Source organism: Anser brachyrhynchus (assembly GCF_964034855.1).
Source record: "Anser brachyrhynchus genome assembly, chromosome: 15".
Lineage (NCBI taxonomy): Eukaryota > Metazoa > Chordata > Aves > Anseriformes > Anatidae > Anser > Anser brachyrhynchus.
Window position 1 is genome coordinate 10,612,751 of NC_137733.1, and position 18,257 is coordinate 10,631,007.

The window sequence follows — 18,257 nt, forward strand, 5'->3', positions numbered from 1 at the left end:
TTTGTGCTGTTCAAAGCTGCATTCAATAAAACAAAGGAAAGCAAATAATTTTCTTTAGCAGCTGTTTTTTTCTTTTTTTCAGAATTGCAAGTATGAGTGCAGGATTTGAGCTCAGCATTCTCTAAGCTGAGTTTTGCATCTGGGGAGGTGCTACACACCTCTTTTCCAAATGCAGTCTCATAACGGCTGTCAGTTTGTTTGCTGTTCCAGACCTTTTTTTCTTCTGTCCAGTCTCTACACTCTGTGTGTATGCTTGTTGTGGGTTAACAGATGGGAAGGCAGCTAAATGCCACACAGCCACTTGCTCGCATCTCTCCCACCCCCAGTGGGATGGCGGAAGAGGAAGGAAAAGTAAAAGCAGGACAACTTGTGGGTCAAGACAAAAATTGTTTAATAAGTGAAGGAGAGGTGGAAGAAAGAAAGAAAACAAATAGTGCAAAATCAAGCACTCACCACCTCTCCCAGGTAGACAGATGCCTACCCAGTTCCTGAGCAAAAGAGGGCTAACTTCCCAATCTCTTCTCCTCTGTTTTATTGCTGAGCATGCTGTTATGTGGCATGGAATATCTTTTTGATTGGTTCATCTGCCTGATTCTGTCCCCTCCCAACTCTTTATGCACCCCCAATCTATTCAGTGGTGGTAGGGTGAGGAGAGGGCAGAGTGAGGAAAAACAGAAGGCCTTGATACTGTGCAAACACTGGCCAGTAGGTAAAATATGTTATCGGCATTGTTCTGTTTACAAATGGAAAGCACAGCAGCAAATAAAGAAAATGAACTCTACTGCAGCCAGACTCAGTACAATGTGTAAACTACCAGCCAGTGTTCTCCTTCCTTATTCCCCCATTACTACTTAGAAGGAAATGCAAGGATTTAGTCTCCGCCCTGTCCCCACAGCCAGTCACTCCTAATGAAGTCAGTGTTATTTCAACATTTCTATGTTAGGATGCTGTAAGTAATATTTTCTTAAACTGCATTGAATTCTCTTAGGTCTATATGATGCTTCTGAGAAAAATTGTCTGTGTTCTTAGCCTGGGAATCTATAGGTTTTTTTATGAGGAGGTCCTCAGGACATGCATTTAAATCTTTTTGTGTGTGTATAACGTGTTTTATACTGATATCCATAAACACAGTCTAAATCCTAGCACTGTAAAGTGCTTTAAAAATACTTCTTTATTCATTTGATATTAATTTCCTCAATAGACTCTGCCTGTGTTAACTATTTTTGTTCTGTGCTTTGAAAGCTGGCATTCTCCAGCTCCTCTCAGATTGAAGGTTGTACTTTCTAATTCTGGTGAGTGTCAATAACAGCAAGTAAAAAAGTAAAATTTTCCGTACAGCAGAGGACAGGGTCAGGGTTAATGTTTTTAAGGCTGTATTACGCTTTTGAGTGCTGTGTATCAAAAGCCCCAAGTTTAGATTTTGCTTCCAAAATTCATTGGTAACCTCTGTAATTGTGTGATAAATGTCATTTCTTTTGACTCTTAAGAGATCTTGTATGAAAAGCTACTACAGGTTCCTTTTGGATTAATGCAGTCTTCCAGGACTTGCAGGACTTGCTCAATATATGACTTTATATTACTCTAAACTGCTTTTTTGTTGTTTTTTTTTCTTCTTCCAAGGTGGCGGTTTTGAATGGGATGATGACTTCTCTTCTCCAGAGCCATCCTTTATATCAAAGGCAGCTAATAGCCTTATTAGCTCTAAACCACCTCTTCAGTCAAAATACTTCTCTCCACCTCCACCCACCCGGACTTCTGAACAGAACTGGTCACACTCATCCCCATATTCTAGATTCTCTATCTCTCCTGCAAACATGGCAAGCTTTTCCCTTACACATCTTACAGATTCAGATATAGAGCAAGGAGGTAGGTGATTTAGTTAATTATTTTGAGACTACAAATTGAAAGGTTCGTGCAAAGATGTGAGTAATACAGATGACAAATTTTCTTCTTTGATAAATACTTAGTTTATAAATATATTGTTAATGGTGTAGAAGTTATGTCTGGTCTTGTATTTCAGTAAGATAAACCTTTCCATTTAGGTTGAGATTATTTGCATCCACATTGCTACAAACTTATGGCTGTACATTTTCTGGAATGTTTATGGGACAAGCTCACAAGTCTTGTTTCCTAAATTAGTACGATAGTTATATAAATGAAATATTAGCAGTCCTTAAGCGTTTATGTATAGCTGTAACACTGTGGCAGTTTAATTTTCATTATTGCCCTGTCATCGGACACAATTTATTGCACAGGGTGAGGAATATGTCTGCAATTGTTGTCTAAGCTTATTTTACAGTTCAGTTTGTATTGCTTTTTAGAAAGTGCATTTTTTACATTCTCAAGAGTTGCAGCATGTTTTCTAAAGTGGAGTTAGAATAGAGTCAAACAAATCAGTTCATAGAAATATTTAGTAGCAGTATTTGTTAACGAAAGCTTTCTTGTCTCTAACAAAGCTTTATAAAGCTTTAATACATTTTTTGAGTGTTAAGAGGGGAAAGAAAACGGATTTGAAGCAGTTTAGCATATTAATCTTGGTAAAATACAACATTATAAAAATACTACTGATTGCTGAACCTTGCTGATGGTCAATGTCTATAAAAACGTAATCACTGTTACATAGATTTGTATTGTTCTTGTATCATGCATATTGATTAGATAATGCTTGCTGCTTAGTAACTTATAGACAAGAGATTTTGGAGATCCTACACTGCCTTACATGTCCTAGGAAGTGACATTGAACTGTGTGACTTAAGCAGATGTCTATGTACAAAGGTACCAAATGTTTATAGTAGACGAAAGCTCTAGGGAAAGATTAACCAATACTTGGAAGTGTGAAACAGAAGAATGCCAAGTTCTAGGAAAAGTCTTGCAAAGAAGTGATGGTCGTGCAGAAGAATCTCACTGTACATTATTACCTTTCCTCTGCTAATAGGAAGCAGTGAAGATGGAGAAAAAGATTAAACGGATTTAAAACTTCCTGGGACTACGTACACAGAACACACAGACTCTGTGTCTGAAGCTTCTTTATCTGAACTCTGGATCTCCTGGAGTAATACAGGTAATCAAGAAGTCCTAAGAAATGAAAGTAAACACTGAAAGCAATGTTAAATCAGGACATTAATTTGAATGTGTATTTAACTTTGTAATGTATTTTTAAATCAGTGCAATTTTGCTTTTCATTGAAAGATGATTCTGCCGCTGTTTTCAAGTACTTGAAGTATTTTTCAGATAACTTAAGAAACAAGTAAAGCAATTACACTAGTCTGGTTTATGTATGAGATTGTATAATACTTTTTTATATTTTTCCATGTAGTTCATTATCTATTTGAACATACACCTGTTGTAGAATTGTGTATAACTGTCCTGTGCAACAGGTGTCTGTGTTGCTGAAACTGTATGAATGATAGTTGATCAGTAGTGAGCCATATTTATTCAAAAAGATATCACTACATGTTACTTTGCTTATTACGATTGCACTATGGATTATTCTTCCTCTATTTCCTGATGATGTACAGAATCAAAATCTTAAATCTTTCAAGGAAAGTAAGACAAGTTGAATTGGCCCAGTTACCCAGTTTAATTTGTCCTCTTTTGTAGCCTTTGCTATGCACGGTACTTGTAAAACGTACATAACTTCTGAGTGTTATGTTAGACTTGCTGAAATCTTCTATTCAGTACCATTTCTAAATGATAACGATTATAGATTGTTAGTGTTCATGTTTTATAGGAAACTGGAATAGAATATATGATATACTCTGGAATTTGTAGATGAAAGAGATAATGTCTCAATTCCTGAATACGATCCTACTGACTGCTTAAACTGTAATACCATCTGACTATACCATACTTAAGGGCCTTTCAGTTGTTATTACAACTTTTGCCTTGGAGAGAGAAGAAATAAAATTGACTGTACAAAACTGGAAATTATGAATATTCTAAAACACGACTAATTTCAGTAGACTGGATTTAGGCATGTTTGGTCCTGTAACTGTACATTCTGTGAATTTTGAAGCTCTCTTCTGCTGACTGCAGACTGGGGCTGCCATTCAGAGGCCTGTGGTAGATCTACCTCTCAGTGATGTTCCGACAATTAAGAATTAGATTAATGGTTAATAACCAATTTTGCACCCTTTATAAGGCCAGACATTTAAAGATATCTGCAAGGCTCCATGCTACACCTTGAAATGCATACTGACCCAAAGATGCTGTATAGTAACGTTTAACGTTTACTCTGAAGCTGTGTGTAGGGAAGGGAATACAACATGGTTTTTTAACCTTCATGCTCTGCTGTGTGTTCAGCTAGTTTAATTCTTTAAATTGCTTGGAAAAAAAATAATCTTTAATCACTACTCTAAAGTGAATTAATTTGAGAAACAAATCACTGGCCTGTTGGAATGCCTTATCCAGCTGTCGATCTGCAGGAAACGCTAACAAGAACAGTTTACCTGGCTTTAAAGTACTTTGTATTTTAGTGGCTTTTTTGGCAGGGCTTCATTGTATTGGTGGTCCGAGTGCTCTGTGTTCAGATCCACTCACCAGAGAATTGTCATCCCATGAAGTGTAGGAGGACTAGATATTTTAAGTTATGTGAAGTTTGTGTTGTATACTTCTATTTGCATTTTCATTTTTAAAGTATGTTTTAAATGACAGGAATATCTTAACTGCTTTTGTCCAGCATTATTTAGCCCTTAGCCAGAATGGCTTCCATACCAATCAAAAGGGAATGATTTAGTTCTGTAAAGTTATTTGAATTTGCCAATTTATTGTTGAGAACGTCTGATGCGGCACTCAGGTTCAGAGTTGGTCAGAACTGTACTTCAGTGTGGAGTGAGGAACAGAATTTTTCATGGACTTTTCTCAAAACATGATTTAAGAGACAAAGCCAAGTAGTTCTTAATACATGCTTACAGTACGTACTGTAGAGCACTTAAGGAAGCTGTGCGCTGTTTGTAGTATTTTGAAATATAGGTAATAGACTTTGTGCACACATTATTGCTTAGAAATTCCATAATTCCAACATTGAACTCCTTGATATGGCTAGATTAATTAGATCTCATCTGTGTTGTGTAATTCTCACACTACATTGAGTACGGAAATTCAAAACTAAGAATGAAACTCCCTAAGTGGTCTGCAAATAATGTGTGGGTTTATCTGCCTCGTGTGCTGAGAAATCTACTGGATCAGACCTGGAGTTCAGCTTTAATTTTGAATTGCTTAACTTAGAATAGAGTCCAAAGTTAAATAAAAGCTTTTATTCCAAAATGTTAAAATTTAGTAGTGCATTTTGGTTCTTGTAATTCTGGAAACTCAGATATTTCTCAAACGTGCAGTATTTCATCCTGCACATCGGGAATTTCCTTTGCTTGGTGGAAATGTTTTTTATTCTTTACCAGGGTTTAAAGAAAATGTTACATAGGAAGTGAAAGTTTACTCCTTTGTCCAAATGGACTCATTGCTAATTAATTGCCAAAGGAGCATTTTTTTTTCCGAAATGGGCTGGGATATGTATGATATTAAGCAAGGTAATGTCCTTTTTAGCTGTACAATGAAAAGAAAGAAGTATTTGAAGTTGACTCACCTCAGTTAAACTAAGAATTTAATTTTAGTAATCCAGTAGGCTGGATTGCAATAATCTAAAAGTTTTTTTTGGAAAAAATTATAGTTAAAATCTGATCAACTACTAGCAATATTAAGATACCCACCTAGCAGTCAGTGACACAATGAAGATGAATCTGTATTTCCAACAAATTACCTTTTAGTAAGCGGGTTTGTTATGAGTCATTCTTAAAACTGTGTATGTAATTTCTTGCACTAGCTACAAAGCATGGTTTCAGTTTTAGAAGTACATGTATCTATTTTCAATGGTTTATTATGAAGACTGGTTACATTTTAATTCCTTCTCTAGTACAAGACCTTGATTATTTGAATAATGAAGGCATTGTCTCAATTTGGCTACTAAAGTTGTTTAAAAGATCTGATTTTTCCCACCTAAAGAAGTTTGTTTAGAAACAGAGGATCTGTAGTAAGAAGCTAACCAAGTGAGAAGTGTCCAGTTATAATGGAAACACCTGTACTTTCCCAAATTCCCTAGCTGCAGACATGTTGTGTGTATAACTGCATTCATGGAAACTGCCATTTTCATGGAAGTGAACGAGTTAAGCATTTTTTCATATCCTTGTTGATGCACTAATGAAAGCCATTTAAGCCTCATTCTTTTTATCAGTATTTTTAGCAGATTTTTATGTAGTACTCAAATCTTTTTTCATGAGGAGGCTGGTTGGTAGAAAGACTTTTTTTTCTGATTAAGCACTATGCTAAAATGTCAGCATTGTCAGGTGTTAGTGACATGGCTATTTTTGTTGGTGTTGGTGAAAGGTGGAATCAAAGTTCATTAGCCTTATAAGAAATAGCCTTAAATAAGAATGGAGTGTACAAAATTACTTCAGCTTTAAGTCATACAGAAATATCCTTGTATGTTAATGGTTTTGGTACAAGACTGGAAAAAATCTAGAGGGGAGTCGAACATCATATAAACTTATTGAAAATAAGTATTTGTAATACCAGCAGCCTGTTTTTCAGAAACTTGAATATGACTTACAGTTAGTTTTGTTTATGAAATTGTTTGAACTTGCACAGTTGTAGGTGTAACTTAAATGATAAATGGTACTGATGTGTGTATATATAATGTTTAATTCTATTTGTAAATGAGAAACTATGTAACAAAATCATAGGTATGAGGTTTTCCTATTGTAATTTAATACAGGTATGAGGTTTATGGCAATATATCATAGTTAATGAAATTTCAGGTCAAAATGTCTTTAAATTGTGTACATTTTTAAATTGTAATTTCTACTGTATATTGATTATCATGCATAGTGTGATTCGATAAATTGCTTGTAATTTAAAAATATTTAATATTAAAAATAAAATACAGTTATATATTTATAATCTCTTTGTATATTTGTTCATTCTTAAACAGATGCCAGTAACGAGTCAGGTCCACAGTATAGCATAGTTGGCTACTCTGAGTTACACTTGCTAGCATCCAGATGCAGAGAAGGTACCAAAGGCTCAAAGTCGCAGTCACAGCAGATGAGTCTACACTAAATAATGTCATCACCTTTAATACCTTCAGTTATCACCCTTGTTTTAACTTCAGGTAACACAGGTAACATGTATATGTTGTCAGTAGAGAAGCAATACTTGAAATACAAACATGGTAACTTTAAAAACTGAATATTGCTTTTAATCCTAGAACTAAGTATTTGTAGGAAGAATGCAGATTTCAGAGTGCATAACTACCTTTCAGAAAACAGGTTAACTGTATGTTTTCTTAATATTTATTGAAGTTATTTATAGAAGATCATGGTATTTAATCTAAGTGCATGTACTGAACTGATGTAAGATCTCCAGGTTAATGTACTTATGTACCTGAATGGGTAGCTTCTTTCACTTGAGATTCAGACTATGTCAGTCATGACACTGCCAGCGGCGTGAAAGAGCTGTTTTTCCTCATTACCTGTTGAGATATGATGGCACAGCAATGTAAGTAGATAATGGAGGCTGGTTTGGAAGCCCCCGCATCTGTCTGACAGCTGTTCGTGGCTCCTGGAAACTGTTTAAACCTGGGAACAAGAAACTGATATCAAGATGATGACTTCGTTAGCTAAAGTATAACTAGTGGGCTGAAACTTGACCAAGATACTGGTTGTTATTGAGAACGGATGTAAAAGATCCCATCCATGGCACTAACTGGCTGTCTTGATACAGAGCTTTACTATCAAAGAATCTGAGCTCTCACAATCTATCAGCAGCAGCCTTCTTGCAGGGGATGGAAGTGCTTTGGCTCTGTGCCCTTGTTATGCAGGGGATACAGTAACTTGCATTGCCCAGGGCAGAACAGAGAATTGAGATAGCCTTTCTCCTCTGCCACCTGAGGACACTCCACATGCTGAAGTAAGTCTGGGACTCACCCCTCCTGCAGTGATAAGAGTGTATCTATCTGTGTGGCTTAGCTTCCATCGGTCTGACAGCACCGCTTCTATATGCTGCACCAGTTCTGCCTCCCCTGGGAGCGTTGTTGTAATTGTCTGTTTTCACTCGGAGCCCTGTGACCCTCCAAACCACAGGAGCCTTGTGCTCCCGGCTACCTCCCCACAATTTCCCCCTCTGTGTGGGAAGAGGGCTGTGGCAATGCTGTGCATGCACGACTCCTCTACCGGAGTCCAGCTCTGAACCGTGCTGCTTGGCCTCAGTGCAGCAGGGTGCCGGTAGGGACCAGTTGTGGTGTTTTGCACGCCTGCTGGCAGCTGCAGGGCCCGCCCCCGCCGCTAATGCGACGTGTCGTGTCGCAGCCACCTCTGGCGTGGCGTGGCGAGCAGCGAGCCTGTCTGTCGGTCTGTCACAGACTGCTGCACAGCCCTGGGGCTGCTGCCTCGCCACACTGCAGGCAGAGCTCCGGGGCACAGCGGCAGCACCAGCCCTGGGGGCTCCTGGCAATGCTTCCCCACACTGTCCCTTGGGCTCCCCTCTCAGCGTGAGGGAGCCTCATGGGCTCCTCTTTCGCAGGTTCCTCACAGGCTCCTCTTCCCGGGGCCCTGAGGGCAAGCAGTGCCCCAGCTGCCCCCACGGACCCTGCCGCTGCTCCTGGTTCCTCGGAAACCTCTGTCATGTCCTCCTTTGGGCTCTAGGGGCCTTCTCCATGGCTGGTGACAGCGGTAAGTCACAGAGGATGAATGCTAGCCCTGATGGATGGATATAGAGGCTTGCTGGTATTTGGCTGTTCTTTCTTTTTGGTTTCTCTTGACAACCCCAATCTTGAATCCTGAATCCCCTCTATCTCCCACTTCTTTCTCTGCACCCATGCCGTCTCTCTGGGTGTGCCAAGGATTCTGGCTGTGGCTCCATGAGGTAGTTGCTCAGGGGGTTACAGCAGTGGTGTGTGGCAGTCTGAAAGCAAACTTCAGCCAGCTGAATACTCTTATCCCATGTCATCCCATTTGCTCACCCTCACCTGCAATTTCTAACACTTATTCTTTGCTCCTGTGGTTTGTTGAAGTGTCCTGAGCTGTCCTTAAAGCTTTCTCTGCTGGCTGCTTCCATGAGCCTCCTGTTACCTCTCAGGCAGGGAACTGAGTTCTGTAAAGGCCCAACAGCTGAAAATACCCCTAAAAAGAGAGAGAGAGAGAGAGAGAGAGAGAGAGGAAGTGGTTGTTACTGCAACACAGCTGGGAACTCTACAGTCTGCTGCAGCTAATGGTGATAACCTGTACTGGGATGGCACCTGTGGCAAGTTTCCTTTATTGGCTCACCAACTTCTAAAACCACCCATATATTAGCATCAGCATACAAATGCATTGTTTAAGACCAAACCTTTCTGTGACTACATGGACTGGTTGAAGGTGGAGGGAAGAATTTTTAGAAACAGTCACAGTAACACTGATAGTTGCTTTTTAGAGGAAGGGTTGCTGTGAGACTGCTGTCTTCAAGTGTGGCAGAATCAGAGCTAGGGGAGAGTAAAACTTCACTGTCATCACCTGCCCTGCTAACACAAGAGGAAGGAACATTGCTGTGGCTTTTTGGATAAATTGGACAATAAATAGCACTCTGCTACACTCATACTGGGGCAGTAGCTGCAATTATGCCCCATCATTATTTGATTGTTGTTGAAAAGGGAAATGCCCTTTCCCGGCAGCTGTCAGTCACACAAGAAGTATAGCGTGTTACTTTGGGTGTATAGTAGGAATCCTGCTAATGCTGCATCAAACTTCTCTAGCCCTCATTATATCTAGGGTCCCCCCTTGCTTCAAAATTTACTATTTTGTTCTGTGTTATTAATACCCAGACTACTTCTGACCTGTATAACAGCATCAAAAAGCAGAACTGAGAGCTGGGAAGACCACCAGCAAGGAATTGCTGCTTGCACAGTTGTAGCAGCTACAGCTGGCACCTCAAGGATGCGACAGAGTAAACAGGGAGTGAAAGACACCTGTGAAGGGGCTTGGGAAAACAAGAAACAAATCTCTAGCTGAGAACTGCTCATCTCCTTGTAGTTAGTACCTGGCCTGCCTGCTTTCCCCTCTTTGCTTGTCTGAAAGAAAAATAGGCTGTGTGCGTGAAGAAACTGCGGGAATCGTGCTTGCGAGTGTTGTGGACTGGCCCAGAATGCAGAGAAGCTGTGGGTGAAAATGTTACTGGCTAAGAGTTTGAGCTACATGAGTTAGTGGGTCATGTTTCCCTCTAGTGGACTGCTCATAAACACAGTAGAAACCTATTCCTACAAAAAGCAATTACCCGGAGTTTGAGAAGTTACTTTGAATAAAAGCCTGAGGGTTCTGTCTAATGCTCCACACACAAATCTGCATACGTATGATGAGGCACTGTGTGGTTTTATTACTTTTGATAGCTGGAGCTAGGAAAAAATAGAAGCATGTGAGATAGAGGCAATATGTTATCAAACCTAATTGATCATTATGTTCCTGGCACGTTTTGATTTGTGGCTCCCTCTTCCCACAGGCTTTTTTCTGGTTGAGATCTGTAGATCTGAAAAGCAGAATCTCAACTTGTTTACATTTCTGTTCTGTTTTCTCTTAAGGGAGACCCTGCTTCTACATGCTATACTTACATAGTTATTACCAGTGTTGTCAAGTGCCATGACTGCCTAAACTCTCTTTTCATGTAAACCACTGATAACACCATAGCTGAGAGGAGACTGCGGCCAGCACTTCTACCATCCAAAGATGATTCCAGCACAATGATTACTAGTGACTTCAGCACTATTTGAATGTGCTGTCAGTTCAATGGAGGAAGCAGGGTTTAAATCCATTTTTATGCTGGAAAAAACGATTTGGCTTCAGTTTAAGCGTGCCAGTAGACACCTACAAATGAATGGTCAACTACTGGCTGAGCCTGGAGACCATTTGCTTATGTTGCATGCAGTGAGAGGAGAGATCTCTCCACTTTGAGGCCTATAGAAGAGAAAGTAGAAAGGTGTCTGTTTTTCACTTGCCTTTCCATCCCTGAGGGCTCCAGGTGGTGTTCACTGCATCTTTGTTTTAGTAGTTCCATTCACTTGGCTTCTGCTTCCTCTGTAACCCCTTCCAGCTGAAGGGGGAATCTGTTCTCTGAAAACGGATGTTCTCCTTGATTCATTGGCATAGCTCATCTTGGCTGGTACCATCCACAACTTCTAAAATGCTCATCGCTAAATTGAGTCAGTGGTGGTCTTCCAGTATGGAACAAACTTCTCAAACCTGCATCAGATCATTTGTTTGGTGTTGAACTGTTCAACAATTAAAGATATTGGTGTCATGTTTTTACAGCACATTGATGCTTAATACCAGTACATCTACTGAAACATGAAGACTAAAGCCAAAGGGAAGAAGCAAAAGAATACTGTTGATAAAGAAGCATTTTCAAATGAGTCAGCAATGAAGAACAAAGAACTGGTGGAATGCTTGAGACACAAAGAAAGGAGGAATGGGAGAAGTAAGGAGAGCAGCAAGATTACTGCGGCCAGAGCCAAGCATCCTTGGAGCAGTAAAGACAGACATTTGAGGAGACTGGAAAGCAACGAGCGGGAGAGGCAGAGAATGCACAAGCTCAACAATGCGTTCCAGGCCTTGCGGGAGGTAATCCCTCATGTGAGAGCTGAGAATAAACTTTCCAAAATAGAGACTCTCACATTGGCCAAAAATTACATTAAATCCTTGACCTCCATTATACTCAATATGTCCAACGGACACTTCCCAGCTGCAGAAGGGATGGGGGGAGCCTGGGGGTCCAAACTGTGCCAGCATTATCAACAGCAGTATGCGGATGATGATCATGAGGAACATCTGCAAAAACATACCACATAGATTTATAGCTTCAGCAAAAATACCTACAGTTAGCTTACTACCTTCATTCCTCTTCCTACTTGCATGATAATACATTTCAGTACATAGCTGGAGGTAAAAAATAATCTTTTAAATTCTCTCTGTCCTCCTTTTTTTCCATAAAAAGACAAACAGGTAACACTAACAGCTATAGCTTGTGCTGCATATAAAGTTACCCTAAATTATAAGGAATTTTCGGAGCTTATACTCCTGGGAAAGGTTGTGAGTTCACTTTTAAGGCCTGAGTCACCCGAGTTTGCTCGTATTTATAGAGAATCTTGGCTGTAACACTGATCACCAACCATTCAGTGAATTGGTTCTTGTCTGTCTTGTTACTGAAGAAAATCAACGTTGATGGCAAACTTGACAAAATTGGCGAGCAAAGTAGCACTTGTGAAATTGGCCATCAAATCTGAGTATTTATCTTGAGTGCTTTGGATCAGCTCTGAAAATGGCTGAAGATGATGGAAGACTCTCTTGCTTTATTTGGGTCCAAAACAGAGATGCATTACTGTATTTAAAATGCACAGTATGATTTCAAACCTTGCAAAGCATAAACTTTTAAAATACTTCTAAGCAACTACAAAGCTATCTTAGATCGTAAACTGTTTAGTGTAAGGACATTTTATGGCTTATGTTTCTGAAGCATCCAGCCTTGTGGAGTTTTTCTTAAGTGGGTCCTTTGGCTGCCGTTGTAATACAAATATTGTTGTAATACAAATATTAAATAATGATGAATCAGTCATCTTTGCAAAAAGTATAAAAAATGTTTTAGTCTTAAGCTAGGCAATGATCTTTCCAATTACCAATTATTAGCTAATGAAGCTTGTAATGTGATTGGGATTCTTTCTGGACTAGTGCTAGATTCTGGTGTCATGAAACGTAATAAATGAAGCAGGAGCTCTTCAAACAGGAAATTTTTTTTTTTAATCTGTTTCCCATCTCATTGGAAAATGTTTTGTCACTGAAAAATTCTCATTTCCTCTTTCAAAGGAAAGAGTAAACTTTTCTTTGAAAGGTTTCACAGACAGGCTTGCAAGGGATGTGAATTACTCTTCACCACGGACATGTACAGGTATATGATGTGGAACAACTTAGTGTTGTCTCTGTGTGGTTGTCTTACTTGGGGGGAGAGAAATGATTTGGATCCTGCTTTCTTGACTTCGATTTCCTTAGGTTCCAACCTGTTTTCGTGCATGTTTAGGATGTCTGTGGTTGGCCATCCTACTAAAGTGTTAGTGAAAGTATTACCTTGTCTCTTACAGATTTGACTTGCAGTAATGGTGCTGCTGTATCTTACTTCATACAACAGGTGTTCCTTATCTGTAATTCACTTAACATATGTTGTCTAATTGTAATGGGAGATATGAGTAACACTAAGGCATTTTCTTTCAGTTCTTATACCCCTTCTTTTACAGCAAGAGATGCTTTATTAGGCTTTAATTAGTGATTTCTCACCATACATTTTTCATTTAACAAAATTTTCTCTTCTCTACTGTGGAAGCATATTGCTAGTGCTCAGCTGTCACAGTGCTTCTCTACTCTTCTACAATGAACCAGAAAGGGAAGCAAACTATCAGGCGGTATGTAAACATATCTAAATACACATAGCATCCTTCTGGTGATTTAACTTGTAAAATCCACTGTCCTTCTGGGATGGGGGAACTGGATGCTATAGCCTGTGTTGAAAATGAAACGTTACCCCCTCCCTGCCCTGGTGACTCGCAGTTCTAACCTGCTCGTGCAATGACTGCAGCCTGATGGAGGTCCTGTGAAATCCTCCCGCGGCTGTGAGGGCATCGTTCTGACCGGGGTGTATGAGCCGCGGTGGCAGGGAGGGCCGGTGATGGCAGGGTGCCTGGGGCGGCAGGGGTTTGTGCCAGGCAGCAGCGGCCATGAGGCACATTGGCAGGAGTGCCCCAGGCCCTGTCCAGCCTCAGTCCTGTGTGGTGTGAGGGGAGCGGAGGCTGTGTGCTGTGCACTGGTAATTGGAGCTACATTTGTGGGATTCTTTCAAAGTCATTAGGTCCACCAGACCTGTGCATTACACAGGAGATGTGAGCATTTTCCAGGTCCTCAGTGCCTTCTCAGATGTTTGTGGGAGAGCAGGTGGCCGAGGTGCTCTTTGGTTACTTTGGCAGAGGAAGGAACCGAGTGAGTTGGAAAACCAGTATTTTAACAGTGCTGTGGATGGAATAATTGCCTATCACTCCAAGCGCCGCTTCCTGGTGCTGTTACAAGTACAGAGTTCAAATGCTTGCGGCAGCGTATTTCTGATAGGACTTACTGCAAACAAAGAGGCATTATTTCAAATATCAGGCCCCAAATGGCATGCAGTACCTGGCTGCTGCTGCGGTACCAAAGAGACCAGAGGCTAGCCCTTCTCTCAGTGCTGCCACCCTGACGAACCACCAGGCACAGCAGCAGCAGCTGGTGCCCAAAGGGTCCTTTGCTGCAAAGTGCTACTCTTGAGGATGTGTCAAAAGGGATTTCATAAAAGGCGTATTTTTCTGATAAATTACTTTTATTTTTCAAAATCGTTTTAGTTTAAAGTCACTTTTCCTGTTTTTAATTAGCCATAACAATGATATATCTTTTTAAATTAATCCATTTTCTAATCAACAGTTTCAAAAAGCATATACTTAATATTCAGACATAAGTTACCTGTGTTCACTTAAAGCCAGTGTTTTACAGTAAAGTAGGTGAAACTTGACAGTGCAGGGAAAATGCAAAGGAACATTATAAAGCTTATTGTATGGAATTGATTTGCTAGTTGGCCATGTAGACACTATTAAAGAAAAAAGCCTTTTTTGATATGCTGCAGAGAAAATACAATCCTAATAATTCTCTAAAAATACATGATAAAGTTATTTATTTGGACAAGATACTGTGCAAGTTATGCAAAACCTGTTTATGGTAATTAGCGCAAAACATTATGGTATTTCCACAATGCATGTATAAAACAGAAATCTATAATCACATATTGGAAAGATCAACAGATTTTTTTTTAAACAGTAAAGCATCTTCAATCTTCATTCACATTTGGGTTTCGAAACAGTGCTTTCCTTGGCATTAAAATACCAAATATATTCTTTAAATACGTGCAAACGTAAGCTTTACTTCTACAAATACAGTACTGAGACCACACCACACTGCTTATCGTATAAAAATAACTTCATATATAGTCACACATACAGAGGGAAAATGATTGTAAACTGCTGCCAGGGGAGAAAAGGTGGTGCCTTCCTGAAGCTATTGGGAGAGAATGCTTTCTCAGCACTTCCCACAGACTGGATTTCAAATAATGATTTCAAACAATTTCACATCACAGTTCTAAGATAAGTAAAAGACAGGAAAAATGCTTTTCTGGGGGAAAAAAAAAAGTGGTTTCTTGCTGGAAGAAGGAATGAATCAATTGCTTGCTAAAAGCGAAATGCAGAGCCGCCTCCTAAACCTGCATAAGTATATGGTGACAAACTCCACTGGTACCAGCACAGTTGTTTTGAATTCTTACCACTGTGAAGCCAGAATCTTATTTAAGACCTGCTCTTTTCTTTTATGCTATGAACATATAATTTGCAATTATCTGGTGCACAGTCTAACTCCTCGAGCATCTGGTCCCTTCCAACATCATAAGGTAGGTATCTGTATACCTTAGTGATTAGGGTTCCAGTTAAGATGGAGACTAAACATGATCTATTGCTGTTTGTCCTGACAATCTAGCATGAGACTTTGCCTCTCTAACCAAGACTGAATAGGGCCATGCTCTCTACATAGTCTTGCTGAAACCAGTGATTCTTCTTGTTAAGCTATTTCTTGAGTGCCAAGATAGCAAAAAATTGGCCCTTACTGGTAACTGCATCCTAAGGTGAGTTGTACAGAATTTAATTTTACTGATGTGAGCAAGAGAAGCGTGACCAAACCTACAGGCTTATGTAAACAGGGCTCACATGGACAAAGTTATGTGCATGTATGGATGTTTGCAGTGCAAATCGTGGAAATGCTTGTAATTCAGTTATATTGGTATCTCTGCTCAAATATGAATCTGAAGTGTAGCATGGAAGACAACGTGAATATGAGAAATGTAGGGACGAGAACTGTAATACAAAAATTAAATAAATGTAATGGTAAAATTAAATAAATGTAATGGTCATATGCAAAGATTCACATTTGTATAGTTTTGTAGCAGCTATGGTAAAGGGTCAGAAATACATTGTGGCTATAATGCTTGCCTGTTTTGACAAAACTATTAGTTCTGTTAAGTCACATTTTACGCACGACACAGTCGAAGAAATCAGTATTAAAATTACCCCACTGTAAATTCCAGTTCAGTAAAACATAAGTAGCACAAAACTATCATGTTTTTCTCTCCAGGTCATGGACATTCACATGGACATTCAGTTTCTTTTTAAATTATGTTTACTACTGCTTGTTTGCAAAACGTAGACAGTGGCAACTTAACAATTAACTGCACTTCTGTCCAAGTCTTGTCTTTCACTGACCATCAGAGGGGTTTTGGAGGGTACCGCTCTCCCTTTACTTTCATTCTCTTCCAAGTCCTTTGATACTGCAGAGTTTTCTTCAGAAGTGTCTTGCATAGCGACCCTAGATGCTTCAGTTGCATTTCCTCTGACTGTAATGTGTTCCCATCCACCCTACAGAAGAGTGATAAAGAAACATAAAAGGAGAAACATCACCCTGTAATTACAACGCTTGATGTGATGCTTTATGTACGCTACTACTTTTATATGGCTTATTCATATAGAAAATAATCCTGCTCTGGGCTCAGTCAGAAAAAAGGCTCCTTGTAAAACAAAACAAAAGTGTGATTGCATGTGTAACTCCCCAAAAAAGAATGTGCATATTCACCTTGTCCTTTAAAATTCACATGCAGCACCCACCATTCACATTGCTGTTTCTTTTGAGCAGAGCGCCTAGAATGGATGAGTATAAGGAAGGGCTCTCAGAGTATCTCCCCTGCCTCTGGGTTGGGCTGGGGGGTTCTGAGGCTCTGAGCCTGCGCAGAGATAGTGCTGGTGAGGGCTGCCGCTTCCCTTGGGAGGCCATGGGGAGAGGCTCCCAGACAGCTGGGCTGGGAGACCTCAGCCAGGGTCCACTCGCATCCCCTGGGGTGCCGAGGTGCTAGTGGTTGCCCCCCATGAGCTCCAGTTCCAAGGAAGCCATCCTTCTGCCTGGCCATGGGCCCCACTGATCCGGACTGGGGGACTGCCCAGCCTCCTATAGAACCACTGCAGATTTTCCACCCATCTGCAAGGGGCCAAAACATTGAAATAGCCTTTCTGAGAACACTGAGGGTAATACAGGGAGCAACAAGGAGGAAAAATCATGCGCAGAGGAGGAAGGAATCCACTTTTTAAAAATGCTACTTACTTTTATTAATTTTTCCATTATAACTTTTTAAATGACCTATTTAAAATGAATACTTATCAAACGTAAATAAATGACTTCCCAGCAATAATTGTACAAGCCATTATATTTAACTTAAAAAAGGAATTAAAACTGGAGAACAAACGTTAGTTTCCTGCAGGTGTGTGCAAGCTTTAGAAAGCCTGCCTGCTCAGCAGGCTAGTGCTTTGCTTTCTGCACAGTGCCCATGGGCATTTGGTACCAGCTTTAAAGCAGCATAATGTCCTCCAGCACTTACCCCAATTCCGTAGTCCCATGAGAGGCCTTTGGGCTCCATTGGCTGAACGCCAGTGCGGTGGCACACTGTCCCACAGCTCAAACTGTGACTTCCTTGCACTTTGTCAGCTATCACCCAGACCTCAAAGAAAGCAAAAACTGGCAATAAAATGCATTCCTCATGCTGCTCTTCCCAGATGTGAAAATCCTGATTCGCTTTACCACATCAACAGACTAGTCTTGACTCTGGAGTAGGCCAAAACTGCTCTGATTTAGTCAGAGGGACAACCAAACAGGTCACTAGATACCAGAGTTGTAGTGAAAACATTGCCAGATAGTAAGACTTGGCAGGAAAGAGTTTATATATATATAACAATTTTTAAAACTATATTAATAAGGCTTTTTAAGGCAAAGGACTGGCCATATCACTATTGCATTGGTCTCATTTTTTTGTCCTGCTGTTGGGATTCCAGCACTTACTTAGATCATCATCTTGTGGAATAAATAAAGCTAAACAAAAAAAAAAAATCCTGAAAAAAAAATAATTACAAAAACATGTTAAGCATAATTTTTAGTAAACTAATATGATACCAGGAGACAATACCCACCTGGTCCAGGGGCCCTACAGACATTTTGCGGATATTATTTGATACATAATCCCAAGTAGATCCTTGAGGGTAGCTTGGTGTGATACCTTGCCGGTACCAAAGGTTGCCTATAAAATAAATAGTCCTG

General features: G+C 40.0%; 3 protein-coding genes across 14 annotated transcripts in view; 2 read left to right on the forward strand and 1 right to left on the reverse strand.

Annotated features, from left to right (window-relative positions):
- LMTK2 (lemur tyrosine kinase 2) overlaps positions 1-7,118 on the forward strand; it is a 43,272-nt gene extending 36,154 nt beyond the window's left edge. For 2 of the 3 annotated variants that reach the window (XM_080556536.1, XM_080556537.1), the window contains exons 13-14: positions 1,621-1,866; positions 2,936-6,951. In XM_080556536.1, the coding sequence (XP_080412662.1) occupies positions 1,621-1,866; positions 2,936-2,964 (275 nt within the window). In that variant the 3' untranslated portion in view covers positions 2,965-6,951. Of the gene's footprint in view, positions 1-1,620; positions 1,867-2,935; positions 6,952-6,982 lie in introns of those variants that run through there. The other variant, XR_013939647.1, reaches the window with a different exon arrangement.
- Positions 7,046-12,799, forward strand: BHLHA15 (basic helix-loop-helix family member a15). 4 transcript variants are annotated; one of them, XM_080556674.1, is made up of 3 exons: positions 7,531-7,548; positions 8,572-8,720; positions 11,325-12,799. In XM_080556674.1, the coding sequence occupies exon 3, from the start codon at positions 11,361-11,363 to the stop codon at positions 11,859-11,861; it is 501 nt and encodes a 166-aa protein (XP_080412800.1). In that variant the 5' UTR covers positions 7,531-7,548; positions 8,572-8,720; positions 11,325-11,360; the 3' UTR covers positions 11,862-12,799. The 4 variants fall into 4 exon arrangements, with proteins under 4 accessions (XP_080412801.1, XP_080412802.1, XP_080412800.1 ...); XM_080556675.1 differs by lacking the exons at positions 7,531-7,548; positions 8,572-8,720 and adding an exon at positions 7,046-7,171; XM_080556676.1 differs by lacking the exons at positions 7,531-7,548; positions 8,572-8,720 and adding an exon at positions 7,063-7,162.
- Positions 12,800-14,384: 1,585 nt separating this feature from the next.
- Positions 14,385-18,257, reverse strand: part of TECPR1 (tectonin beta-propeller repeat containing 1) — a 29,840-nt gene continuing 25,967 nt past the window's right edge. For all 7 annotated transcript variants that reach the window (XR_013939648.1, XM_080556548.1, XM_080556550.1 and 4 more), the window contains 3 exons: positions 18,131-18,237; positions 17,545-17,664; positions 14,385-16,534 (listed from right to left, as the gene is read on the reverse strand). Coding sequence is in view for 6 of the 7 variants with exons in the window: in XM_080556548.1 (XP_080412674.1) it covers positions 16,337-16,534; positions 17,545-17,664; positions 18,131-18,237 (425 nt within the window). In the remaining variant the exon portion in view is untranslated. The remainder of the gene's footprint in view (positions 16,535-17,544; positions 17,665-18,130; positions 18,238-18,257) is intronic.